General features: G+C 37.3%; 1 protein-coding gene across 9 annotated transcripts in view; it reads right to left on the bottom strand.

Annotated features, from left to right (window-relative positions):
- Window positions 1-7907, bottom strand: part of LOC124551076 (zinc finger protein 501-like) — a 137315-nt gene extending 129408 nt beyond the window's left edge. For 3 of the 9 annotated variants that reach the window (XM_047125978.1, XM_047125983.1, XM_047125987.1), the window contains exons 1-2: window positions 7588-7907; window positions 1237-1299 (exon numbers count right to left, since the gene is read on the bottom strand). In XM_047125978.1, the coding sequence (XP_046981934.1) occupies window positions 1237-1299; window positions 7588-7593 (69 nt within the window). In that variant the 5' untranslated portion in view covers window positions 7594-7907. Of the gene's footprint in view, window positions 1-1236; window positions 1300-2663; window positions 2729-7587 lie in introns of all 9 variants that reach the window. The other 6 variants (XM_047125981.1, XM_047125985.1, XM_047125980.1 and 3 more) reach the window with 4 other exon arrangements.
- Window positions 7908-13827: the final 5920 nt, after the last annotated feature.

Below are 13827 nucleotides of genomic sequence, written 5' to 3'. Positions count from 1 at the left end.
TTCCAAAGAGCAGGGGGATGCAATGTCTTCAATAGTTATCACATTGAGCCTCTCCTATGAAGTAATGTTCTGATCCCACAAGAAATGTGTTTCTGCACCTATATTCCTCAGACCTGTTTTCTTGTTCCAATGAATACTATCATGTCTCTTATTATCTGACTATTTTGAACACCCTACATACTGCAAATACAAACAAGCAACATGACTGCATCTATGGAAGTACTATATCAAAAATAAATAAATGGTAGTGCATTAAGACTAGTAAAACACTTGAATAATATCAACCATAAAAACAAAGAGAGCACTTCAATTAGCCAAAGATTTCTGGGGTGTGAAACTGTGAAGAAACATGTTGAGAGAACCAGCTCACAGATTAACCCAAAAATTTGTAATAATTCATTCTGTTGTTAATAACCGATGAAACAAAATAGCAGAGAAATTGCAATAGGTGAGATGCAAACATTCTACAGTTAACACACCAGGAAGAGCAGCGAGGCTAAAAAAAAAAACAACCTGCTGACAGGTCACAAAATCTACAACATGTTGCTTTGTTGAATCAAAGTCTTAAGTATGACAATATTAAGAAAAGGAAAGTTGCTGCTCACCATATAACAGAGATGCTGGATCAGCCCTGCCCCCCCCCCCCCCCCACACACACACACACACAGTCTCTTGCACCCAAGGCCAGTGAAACAGTGCCAGTGCCAGGTCAGATACTGAGGTCGCGTGAGGGGGCGGGGGTCGGGGGTGCACTTGATGTCTGTTCTGATTACGGCCTGTTTGGCCAAAAGCTTTGATTGTGACAGTCTTTTTGTTGTATGTATCTGCAACTCAGCATCTCCACTGCATGGTGAGCAGCAAATTTCCTTTTCATAATATTGCCATTATTCCATCTCCTCAGACTTTCCAAGTCCTAAGTATGATAGATACACACAAACTAACTTTGAAACCTAAAATAATAACAAAAAAAACAGTCAAACATGTACTATATTTTCAAAAAATAAGTGTGACTCACTGAAGTTGGCATGTAGGTGCCAAAACAGGTATGAGCAATAAATGATCTGACTACCTTAATCAATAATTTCTGTTTGAAATTTTATGTGACTGCACCGAATAATAAACCATTTTTAACACCTACTCCTTTTCCTTTATTGATAAAAGAGGAAGTGGTTTTATTTTTGACTTATTGTCTGAATGTTAACAAACAACATAATTAGTCATATTAACATTACATACTGGCTCTTGTTTGATGAGAGTTGCACCACAAACAGAACTTCTGCATTTCCCTGATGCCATCTTCTGAAAAACAAAAACATGTAAATGAACACCAACAACAAACAACAGTCTGAGACTAAATCATGTACCATAACAAAAGTAGGTGTAAAGTCCTAGATTCGTTTGCTGGAGAATTAATGCATGTATTTGAAGGAAGGCTTATTTTGTTTCACTGAAGCTTCAACCAGCTGATTAGTGTTTTGTAGAAGTTAAAATTAGGCAAATCTTTAAAACCTTAACTGCTATACACATACATAGATGGAGTTAGTTTGCATTCACTCATTATTGTTTGTTTACAAGAATCTAGATTCTCTTAAAATCAACTGCCCTTAGACTAGAACAGGAAAGAGTAAATCTTTCAGAAATTCAATCAAAATGAAATGACTATCTCATTAGGCACTCATTCCATAAATTATCTCAACACTGACTACTGATTTGCAAAGCACTGTTAGAATTTGTAGTAAATAATGTTCAATCGAAATGCTACTTCATGATACAGCATCAAATATATTTTTTTCAACAGAAACATTATGGGATCTAGCATTTGATGAATAGCGTCTGAATAATCTATAATACATAACAGGAGATTTTCTGGTAATAATGTAAGATGCTACACTACATATGTATAATTGTAAACAGAATATAGTAAATGCTTCTATATCCATATCTAAATCTATACTTTGAAAACCAATGTGAAGTGCATGGTTAAGGGTACATCCCACTGTACCAGTTATTAGGGTTTCTTCCCATTCCATTCAGGTATGGAGCTAGGGAAGAATGGTCGTTCAAGCCTATGAGTATGCTGTAATTATCCTCAAAATCCCTATGCGAGTGATTTGTAGGAGATTGTAGTATATTCCTAAAGTCATCATTTAAAGCTGGCCTCTTGAAACTAACAGAGTTTCTTGGGATAGTTTACATCTGTCTTCCAGAGTCCGCCAGTGCGATTTCTTCAGTATCTATGCAACACTTTCCCATGGATCAAACAAACCTGTGACCATTGTGCAGCCCTTCTCTGTATATGTTTAATATCTCCTCTTAGTCCTATCTGGTACAAGTCCCACTCTCGTAAGCAATATTCTAGAACTTGTCGCACTAGTGATTTGTTTTCAATCTCCTCTGTAAAATGATTGCCCTTCTCCAGTATTCTACCAACAAACCAAAGTCTACCATCTGCTTTATCCACAACTAAGCCAATGTGATCATTCCACTTCATATCCCTATGAAGTGTTACACACCAGTATTTGTAGGATCTGGCTGATTCCAACAGTGACTCACTGATATTACAATCTAGGATACTAGGTTTCTTATTTTGTGATGTGCACAATTTTACATTTTTTTTAACATTTAAGCAAGTTGCCAATCTTTGCACCACTTTGAAATCTCACCAAGATCTAACTGAATATTTATGCAGCTTCTCTCAGACTATCTTCATTCCAGGTAACTGCACCACCTGAAAAAAGCCTGAGGTTATACCAATATTGTCCACGAGTCATTAACATGCAACATGAACAGCAAGGGTGCCATCATCCTTCCCTGGAGCACGTCTAAAGTTACTTCTATGTCTGATGATGTAAGTAATAAAAAAAGATATCTATCTCTAACCACATTTATTAGTGTTTTTTTTGGATAAGTAGGCTACAGAAATGTATATTTTATCTTTTTCACATTATTGTGGATTCTACTGAATGAAAGAGTCTTCAAAACATGTCTGAATGAACAGTTTTCTCTAGCCCTGACAGCATTCAATTTCATTATAGTTACTGTAATTTTCCTTGCCTCACCCAGTCTCACTACTTCACTGTTGTCTCTGCTCAAGGACAATTTTCCATCTTCTTTTACATGTTACATTCTCAAGAGTAACAGAATTCCTCCTCACACAAAACACGGTTGATAACAAATTATACAAAGGAAGTCACTTCAGTGTTGATAACCAATAGTTATGTTAGAATACAAACTGACTCTAGAGGATAAGAGTTGACAGAACAGCTCAGCAGTAAAAACAGATTATATTTAAGAGTAGATTCTCCAAATACTGAGAAGTTGCTCTTCTGGCCGATAGAAGTTTCATTTGTGAATAGCAAACTTCTTTACTGCTTCAACACAAATCAGGGTGCAGCAACATGGATTGATATTACTTCCTCATAATTCTATTTGCAGAGCTAGCACTTAAGGAACAGAAGACAAAATCTATAAAATGATAGATGTGGACATGCATATTCGAATCTAAAAACGAAACAACTGTACATAGCAGAAACTTAATGTTTTTGGAGGCAAAGTTAAGAACAATTAAACTTCAATGCCCATTAACAGATCCACATTTAGTCTTTGTTCCCTGTTATGGTCAGAAGTACAGAATTATGTGTGTCTTGTTTTGGTCACTTTCAAAAATTTATACAAGACATATATAATACACAGTAAATCTCTACAGATTGTGGTGTTATTTGCATCTCTCTCTCTCTCTCTCTCTCTCTCTCTCTCTCTCTCTCTCTCTCTCTCCACACACACACACACACACACACACACACACACACACACACAAAGAATAAGATATTTCAGTATTCTATTGGTGAAGTTAAAAATCCACTGGAGGCTGCTGTTGAGGGAAACAAGATTGTTACTGCAAGCAAATTATACAATTCTCCAAGAACATTCAGAAATAAAATTTCTGGTATGTCTCCACAAGAATGTATTGGGCACTGCTGCCCAAATTATTTCCTGTTCCACTCAATTGCTTTAAGTTAAAATTTATTTACTTTATGCATGTGTGTTTTCTGATTGTATAAAGAACAAATTACTTTCTACCAAATTGATTCTGCAATTATTTAAAGCCACAATTGTATTATAATATGCAGTGTAGTAAATATATAGACTATCTCGAACTGTTAGGATAGGAAAATAGCTGAACAGAAAGGGAAGATTAGAGGCCTTAAGGCTGAACTGCTGCTTAATGCTAGGGAGGAACTGATGAGGTTAAAGGGGGAAAAGGGTGAAGACAGGTGGGAAGTGGTAGAAAGGAACAGGGGTCACAGAAAGAGAACAGTATCTGACAGTTTCATCATTGGCACAAACAACAGATTTGCCTTGCTACCTCAGTCAATTAAGGAAGAGGCTCAAGTAGATGTAAGTGTAGTCAGCACTCAACAGACTTTCACTAGGAAACCAACCATTTCAAAAAAGTAGAAAGTAAGAGAAAAGTTATGTTGTTAGGTAGCAGCCATGGAAGAGGTATGGGCCAAATCTTGCAGGAAAAATTAGGTGACAGGTACCAAGACACAACTATTTTCAAGCCCAGTGCAGGTCTTAGCCAACTGATAAAGGATGTACAATCATTGTGCAAGTGTTTTACAAAGCAGGATCACGTATGATAGTGGGTGTAGCAGGAGATAGTACTGATAGGGTCAGGGCTACAATATTGAGTGTGACCTATTAAAAATAGCATTTGCAGAAAACCATACAGATGTTGGTTTCGTTCCAGCTTTTATTGGCTCCAATTGAACAGCTCTGTCAGCAGGGCCAATATGGAGCAAGATCAGCTGTTTCAGCTACTACTTTGTCAGGCATAGGTTTGGTTCCTGTTGGTGGTACTGGTAGGTGGGATTTCACAAGACATGGCCTACATCTCAGTGGGAAAGGGAATGGTAAACTGGATGGGGTGATAGCAAAATCTTTGGGGAAGGGGGGGGGGGGGGGAGGGGGGGGGGGACAGAGAACCTCTTTTTTAGGCTAAGGTCAGTGTCCAATCATCCAACATTGGTTGAAATTAAGCTCAATAAGAAGCTCAAACAGGCAGGTAGTAGAGATCTTAAAACATCAGAAGATTCTCATAGGAAGACAGTGAAAAACAATGCTAGTAGGTCAAAAGATTCTCATAAAAGCAGTGAAATATAATGTTAGTATATTGGATCAGAAGGTCAGCAAATTAAAAACCAAGTAGATGAGCTTCTTGTTTGTTTAGAAGATTTAGAAATTGAGGGTGGAATAGATGTACTATGCCTGCCTGAACATCATATAGTCAGAGGTATGGAAAAAGTAAATGCAGGTGGATATAAGCTTTCAGCAGACATAAGTAGAGACACTACAGAGGGAGGATTTTCCATATACTGTATGTTAAAATGAGTTATAGTGTAAAAAATTTGGACCCTAAAAATTTTTGTGTAGAGTGACATATAGAAGCATGTGCATGTGCGCTTAAACTCAATAATGGTACTTTTATAATTGTAGCCACTTGTAGGTCCCCACAGGGAAATTTTCAGTTATTTTTGAAAAACTTGGATTCTTTGTTGTGCTCTCTGTCAGACAGAGGAAAGCAAATTATTGTTTGTGGGGATTTCAAAGTGGATTTTCTGAAAGATTCCGTATCTCCCATGCAAGTTGGCCTGGATTCGATTCCCGGCAGGGTTGGAGATTTTCTCCTCTCATGGACTGGGTGTTGTGTTGTCCTCATCATTTCATCCTCATCATTCATGGGCAAGTTGCCCAATGTGGCGTCGAATGAAATAAGACTTTCATTGGGCGGCCGATCTAGAAACAGTGAAACATTATAAAAACTGCTGCACTGTATTAAGAAATGTTATTAAAAAGTCCAGAAGTTTGTGCATTATGTCTGAGATTAGCACATCTGGTAATAAAATTAGGCTAAAACAATTTGGAATATTGTTAAAAGGGAAACTGGGCAACCAATAGCACAGGAAATGAAAAATTTGTTAACAAGAAGTCAAAAGTAGAAAACCTTTTTAATACCCATTTTTTAAGTGTTGTAGACAAAATAAGATCAAGCTATTCATTAGAATAGACAAGGCAGTATATGGAAGAGGCAATGCCAACACAATTTGATAAATTTGAAATTCTAGCCACTCCTACTGAAATAAGGAAAATAATTAATTCAGTCAAAAGTACAAGCTCACATGAAATTGATGCATATTCCAACAGAGAATTAAAGGTTGTTCCCAACAGGTAAGTAGGATTCTCAGCCACATATGTAGTGGCTCACTGAAACAGGCCATTTTTCCAGACAGACCGAAATATGCTATTGTTAAACCATTGCATGAAAAAGGGGATAGGTCTGATGCTAACAACTACTGCCCAATCTCACTTCTGGCAGCTTTATCCAAAATTCTTGAAAAAGTAATGTATTCAACAGTAGCTTCTGTAAAAATGAAGTACTAATGAAATGTCAATTTTGGTTTACAGAAAGGCTTTTCAACAGAAAGTGCTGTATATGTTTTCACTTATCAAATATTAAATGGACTGAATAACCAAACATCATCCACTGGGATACTTTGTGATCTCTCAAAGACTTTTGATTGTGTGGATTATGAAATTCTTCTACATAAGCTTCAGTAATGTGATACAAGTGTGACAGTGCACAAATGGCTTAATCAATATGTAACTGGAAGAATGCCAAAGGTAGAACTTAACAGTACAGACAGTTTGCAAAAATCGGGATAACACCATTGATAAGTATAGACTATGAACACACATCTGTCACTAAGGTAGAATATTCAAAATTTCTGGGAGTGTGCACTGATGAGAAACTGAATTGTTAAAAAACACAATGATCTGCTGAAATGGTTAGGTGCAGCTACCTATGCTATTAGGGTCATTGCAAATTCTGGTGATAAACATGGCAGTAAATTAGCCTATTATGCCTATTTTCATTCGCTGCTTTTGTAATCAGAATAATAGCTGAAGCCCATCCACAATCACTTTGCAAACATTTATTTGAGGAACTCAGGATATTCACAGTACTTTCCAATACACATATTCACTTATGAAATTAGTTATTAATAACTCATCCCACTTCAAAAATAACAGCTAAGTGCATAGCTACAACATTAGAAGAAAGGATGATCTTCACTGTTCTGGGTTAAATCTGACTTTGGCACAGAAAGGGGTGAATTATGCTGCAACAAAAATCTTTGGTCATTTGCCAAATAGCATTAAAAGTCTGACAGATATTCAACCAACAACAAAACTTATGTTAAAGTGACACGTTCCACATCATAACGAAATGTCGTTTTCATCATCTATGCAACAAATATTAATATATGAATGTCCTTAGGATGGCCGTAAGTGGTGCCTCAATCCGTCTTCTCTAGCTAACTTTAGGACTTTCAGAATGCAAAAGAAAGCCATGATAATCATTAAAGCAAGTAAAACTATAGACTCCTGCAAAATCCATTTCCAAAACGCTGAGATGCTAACACTGTCTTGGTTACATATTTTCGACACTGTAAAATTCGTTTTCAAAAAACGGGACACACAGTGCCACCGATTGCAGACTAAAGCAAAACTGTGAAATTCACAGACCTGCATGTATTACGCGCAAATACACAATTTAGTCAAGAGGAAGCATTCCACATTGGCCTTCAGCTGGTCAATAACGTTCCCAAAAGTACCGTATAAAGTCTCTTGACGACAACAACTCTTGAAATATACGTAAACATTAAAAAAAAGTCCTTCTGTTGCACTGCATGAAATATCAGATGCTAAGGACAAAATAGATATACATCTCCGGCGTGAATGTTCAGAGGGTCAGTTAAGGTTATTTATTTTGGCATGTCACTTCTCTTTCACAAACATTAAGTTAGAACTTGATTACATCTTCAATGAGTTTGTTTGACGTTTCACATTTGTTTGTAAAATTACGAGTAGGGGGTTTGGGGCTTTTAGTAGGAATTAATCGAGCTTGTTCTGATAATCGATTTTACTTAATCGATCATCCTCACGAGTAATAATTTCAATGATTCCTATTTTGTTTTAAAGCCTGTTCATTGTTGACTTGCTATTTACACATTGGTTGATGTATATCTGCGATTGATGTTTACGCGTTATGTTCAACAGTTTTAGAACATTTCAGACAAGTCGTTCTTAAAGTCAGTAACACCATGTAAAACGACCTAATGGCTTATACAAATATGATTCATTACTATTTGAAAATGAGCTGATGGCACTTTAAAATAGTATAGTTATCATATTTTAACAAAACATCATTAAGAACATTGTAACAACAAATAAATATTGTAACTGCGAGAGAACAGCAGCACCTCTAATATGAGCTGAAGGGTCTAAGTTTCTGGAAAATCTCGTAACTTACGGCATTTTTAGAAAAAAATCCCTACGTCTGGATACTATATGAAAACAGAAACATTTTATTTACAAAATTACTTGACAGCTAACTGCGACATCTGCGAAAATAAATATGTTATTCATAATATTATTTTAATAGCACAGAAACCAGATGGCAGTTATAAGAGTCGAGGGGCATGAAAGTAAAGCAGTAGTAGGGAAGTTCGTGAGACAGGGTTGTAGACTACCCCCAATGTTATTCAATCGGTATATTGAGCAAGCAGTAAAGGAAACGAAAGACAAATCGGAGTAGGAATTAAAATCCATGGAGAAGAAATAAAAACTTTGAGGTGCGCCGTTGACATTGTAATTCTGTCAGACACGGCAAAGGACCTGGAAGAGCAATTAAACGAAATGGATGGTGTTTTGAAAGGAGGATATAAGATGAACATCAATAAAAGCAAAACGAGGATGATAGAATGTAGTCAAATTAAGTCGGGTGATGCTGTGGGAATCAGATTAGGAAATGAGACACTTAAAGTAGTGAAGGAGTTTTGCTATTTGGGGAGCAAAATAACTGATGATGGTCGAAGTAGAGAGGATATAAAATGTAGACTGGCAATGGCAAGGGAAGCGTTTCTGAAGAAGAGAAATTTGTTAACTTCGAGTATAGATTTAACAAGTGTCAGGAAGCCGTTTCTGAAAGTATTTGTATGGATTGTAGCCATGTATGGAAGTGAAACATGCACGATAAATAGTTTAGACAAGAAGAGAATAGAAGCTTTCAAAATGTGGTGCTACAGACGAATGCTGAAGGTTTGATGTGTAGGTCACAGAACTAATGAGGAGGTATTGAATAGAATTAGGGAGAAGAGAAATTTGTGGCACAACTTGACTAGAAGAAGGGATCGGTTGGTAGGACATGTTCTGAGGAATCAAGGGATCACCAGTTTAGTATTGGGGGGAAGTATGGAGGGTAAAAATCGTAGAGGGAGACCAAGAGATTAATACACAAAGCAGATTCAGAAGGATGTAGGTTGCAGTAGGTACTGATTGGGAGATGAAGAAGGTTCCGCAGGACAGAGTAGCATGGAGAGCTGCATCAAACCAATCTCTGGACTGAAAACCACAACAACAACATTTTAATATTCTTATGAGAATACAAACTATTTATCTTTTTATTTTCAAAAGAATCAAGGCCAAATATGTTCTCATAAACGTATGATTGTAGTTCTGTAAAGGTCACTGGTCACGTATGCGAGCACTACATAGCATGCAAAGCACATGTTCCATGAACGGGAATGTCTTGTCCATTATAAGCCGTCAGTTGCGTGCTAGTTTTAGACAGGCGTATGGAGCCTAACAGTTCAAATGTGTGATAATTGAGCAATGTGACAGCCCCCCCCCCTTTTGTCCAACTGAAATTTCACACGTTTCCCACAAAAAAGTATGTAAATGAACAAAAAGTTCGTTTGACTGACGTATCAGTGACGAAACTGCCCTCCTGCTAGTTGCAGATTTGGAATATACTGCATTAATGACGTGGGCCTTGTGACGAGTTTTTTTGTGAGTGGGCCGAATTCTGACGTTTGTTCCGTTGCAAACACATGTCTTTTCCTACCACAAGCTTGGCGGGAGGGGCAGTATTGGCATTTGTACCGCGAATAACATCTAGGGCAAGACTTAATTCTGTTCGCTTGTGTAGCCCCCTGTTTAGCGAACTGCTTACGCTGTGTGGGACGTTGTTTACTCGACGTGCCCAGCACACGCCGCGGTGCGGAATGGGGAGAGTGTAACTAAGGGACTAAACCCAACAAATATCAGGCTGCTCAAATGTATGAGCCGACAAGACACCGGAATCGTACTGATCCAAGATTTGCATTACTTGCTGAAATGATGGATCTGACCGTTTCGAAATTTGATCTCTGAATTTGACATCAGGTGCGTTGCACATGATCACATCACACAACGTAACATCCGAATATAAAGCATTGCAAGTAGATTTGAATTTACATTTCCTTGTGATACCCTGCAAATCTGTTGCCCACTCGTGATAAGATTTATCTGACGGTTTTTTTGCAATTACAGAACTGATCGAGCTGCTACCACATTCACTTGTTGGTCATAAGAGTTAGTTAGAGAGGCTTTGATTTTGCCCGCTATGACTCTTCCTGTTTGGTTTGAGTAAATCGAAGAACAAGCAAATAATAATTATTAATGATAATAGTATGTTGTCAGTTTATACAAACTTTGCGCACTTGATAATGGCTTTTTGTGTAAGGTCCGTTCATTCTAAATTGACCATGATTTTATTGAAAATATCGGACTTCGTAGTTTGAATAATTCCAAAGTTTTAGTTCGTAATGGACCTTTGATATAATTTGTGACACGGAACCTTTAGCCTTGCCAAGACGCCGTTTAGTTGAAACAATAGCTTGTAACATGAATGAAACACAAAATTAAGTGATAGCACTGTATTCACAAAATATTATACTAAATTAACCATACAGACATTTACATAAATTCTGTTGCTGTGTGCAGCTATGAGTACGCTTAGTGAGATTGGGCCTCGATATATATTGTATATTAATGGTGGTGTGCCCAATAATTATCTGCAGCGATGGTAGAAATACATCCGGTCAGGACGGCTTCCAGAACAAAAAAGATGCCGTCTTTTCGGCAAGGCAACTGAACTGCATAATTATTCTAATGTTTCAGCGGTTGCATGTCACAATCAATACAACTGCTTATACTAATTAATATCTTATGTAATTCTTTATTTATACTCTGAACTTATACCAACGTTTTCGCTATATATCCATGCCCATCCTCCAAATGAGCCTTCAATTTGTCTCCTGAATTGCGAGGCGAAAGAACGCACCTGCAAGCGAGTAATTCACTCTAAAGCACATTCAGTACAACATTTATTCAAATACAGTTCATGGTATACAATGCTGAATGAGGCGCGTGGGCCCAGAAGATTTCAATGTTGGTATTGCGGCTGCTGTGCATGTGCAGTCTCGTATATTTCAGTCTGGCAGTAGCCGTTAGTTGAACTCGCAACAATGATCACAGTTTATATACAGTTCATGTGTGCAAGATATCACTGTGACAGGACATTCCAAGAAGTTTTTACAAAAAATATGCACTAACATCTAAAACAGGTAGAATAATCTTAAAACTACTACATATATTAACCCATGGTCACTAGTGTATATTGTTGTCACGCGACAACTCCCAAGTCAGATTTTTTCTATCAATGAGATCTTGCACCTTTTATATCTCTTTATGCCATGCAAAGACATGTTTATAAAACAAATCATTTCTTTATTATTACCAAAGCATTATAAATTAGTATAAACATGGTATGGAACATGTAATTTGCTAAACTTAAAAATATTTCAACATGCAAAGATTTCACAAACTTTTTTGATTACAATTACAACACTTGTGTGAACAGCAGTTCGTAATATTTATAGGAAGTGATGAATTAAGATTAACCACACTCCTTTTTACTCATCAAATTCAGATATGGGTTCTTGTGGCATACACCCCTGGCAAATAAGCTCACTTGATGTTGTATATTCTTTACAGTTAGGGCTGGAACAAGGATGGCAGCGATGCTGTGTCAATCTGTTTTTCCTTTTAGGGCAGTAGTGAAATCTTGTTTTTTCTCTTGATACATTTTCTTCTTTAGCAGTCGGTAGTTTGCAAATGTGTTCAACATCTTTTATTTTCTCCTTCAAGCGAAGTAATATCCTCGGAATCGACATGCGTTTGATCGTGTGGGCTTTTGTAAGCATCATACTCAATTCTGTGATGAATCTTCTCCATGTAATTAAGTCATTTGTGGTTACTTTATATATTATTTGAGCATTTATTGCTCCAATATTCAACAAGCTGAAAACCAGTGTAAGAGGTCAGTGGTTGCTTATTCTTGAAACAGCATATTCTGATTTCAACGATCGACAACATCCACATCTCCTTTTGTGAGATTGTAAAATGTAATGGCTTCATATTTGTTTACTCCGCCACTGTCAGCGAGTATAGCATCGTCGCTGTGCATGGAGGATAACATTATAACATTCTTTTCCTGTTTCCTTTTTGGGATGTGTTAGCAAATCAAGCAGTTGTTGATTGGTTATTCTCCAAATGCGAATATGCTGCTGTTTAGTTGCCTACACTTTACGTCCAGACGTTCTGGTGGAATTTCTCTTTTATCCTTCGGTAGAGTACCTGCTACTGTGAGTCAATGATTGACATACATTTTGTTAGCCAATATTATAGACGTAAAATAATTGTCCATCGCCACGTTTCTGCCTGTTTTGTCAATCGGTCGAATCAATGGTAACACCACATTATCTGCATCATTGGGTACTTGATATGGCCCAGTAGGCTGTTTGCCTGCGTATACTTCCATATTTAGCGTATAAAACGTTCTGGCATCACAGAGCGTATATACCTTGATGCCATATTTTGCAGACTAATTTGCTATATACTGCCTGAATTTGCAACGTCCACAGAATGGTTCAAATATCTCGTCTACCGTTGTCAAAGCACCGGCACTATAGCTCTTCTTGCAAACATCCACAAATTCGTCAAATATTTCTCTAATAAGTGGTAGATTAACTGTTTCCCTTCCCTCAGCTCTCGGAGATTTGTCGTCAAAACGTATAGCTTGGATCATACACTTATTAAATAAAAACTAGACCGCACATTGGCGCTAGTGTCGCGTCCCCACATTGAACGTGATAGAAGTTGCCATTTTCAGGGAAACAGTGCGTAAACATGGTTCGTTCGTGTGCTGCTTTTAATTGTAACAGCAAGAATGGAAGCTAAGACGAAGACGGAAACAATGTTACATATCACAGGTCAGTCATTTCTGGTCGTTTGTTACTTTCTATTACTTGTATATAGTATTTTCATGGAGAAATAATACATCATGTATCATGTTTAGGCTTCCCCTTACATGTGATTTTCTAAATCGGAAATGGATAGTTGCTACTCGGAGAGAGGACTTCCAACCGACAGCAAATCATTTGCTGTGCTCTCTTCATTTTGAAGAGAATTGTTACATGGAAAATTATGTAAATAGACGTCAACTGAAGGACGATGCTATGCCGACAGTATTTGGATTTCCAACTCATTTGAAAAAGGTATAGTGTCCTGGAAATCGTGCAATATAGGCCTAGGTTAAATAGTGTGGAAATACTGTCAGTGTGTATAATTTTGAACGTTCCTTTTCCAGGTTACTAAGGCAAGGAAACCTACAAAGCCAAAGCCAAGAAATGTTGAGACAGCAGAAAACGTGTGTGTGGATGTGCACGTTTCTGCTTACACTGGAGACCACAATTATTCATTTCCATCAAGTCTAAGTCAGCTGAAGGGAAAGTTCGAAAAAACTGAAGAAAGGAAGGAAGAAAAAATTGTGCAATATAAGACAAAGTTAAATACAGTGAACAAAAAGTGCAAAAGACAGAT

The sequence above is a fragment of the Schistocerca americana genome, chromosome 9 (assembly GCF_021461395.2).
Source record: "Schistocerca americana isolate TAMUIC-IGC-003095 chromosome 9, iqSchAmer2.1, whole genome shotgun sequence".
NCBI lineage: Eukaryota > Metazoa > Arthropoda > Insecta > Orthoptera > Acrididae > Schistocerca > Schistocerca americana.
The sequence above is the reverse complement of the archived record's forward strand: the minus strand, read 5'-3'. Positions and strand labels throughout refer to the sequence as shown.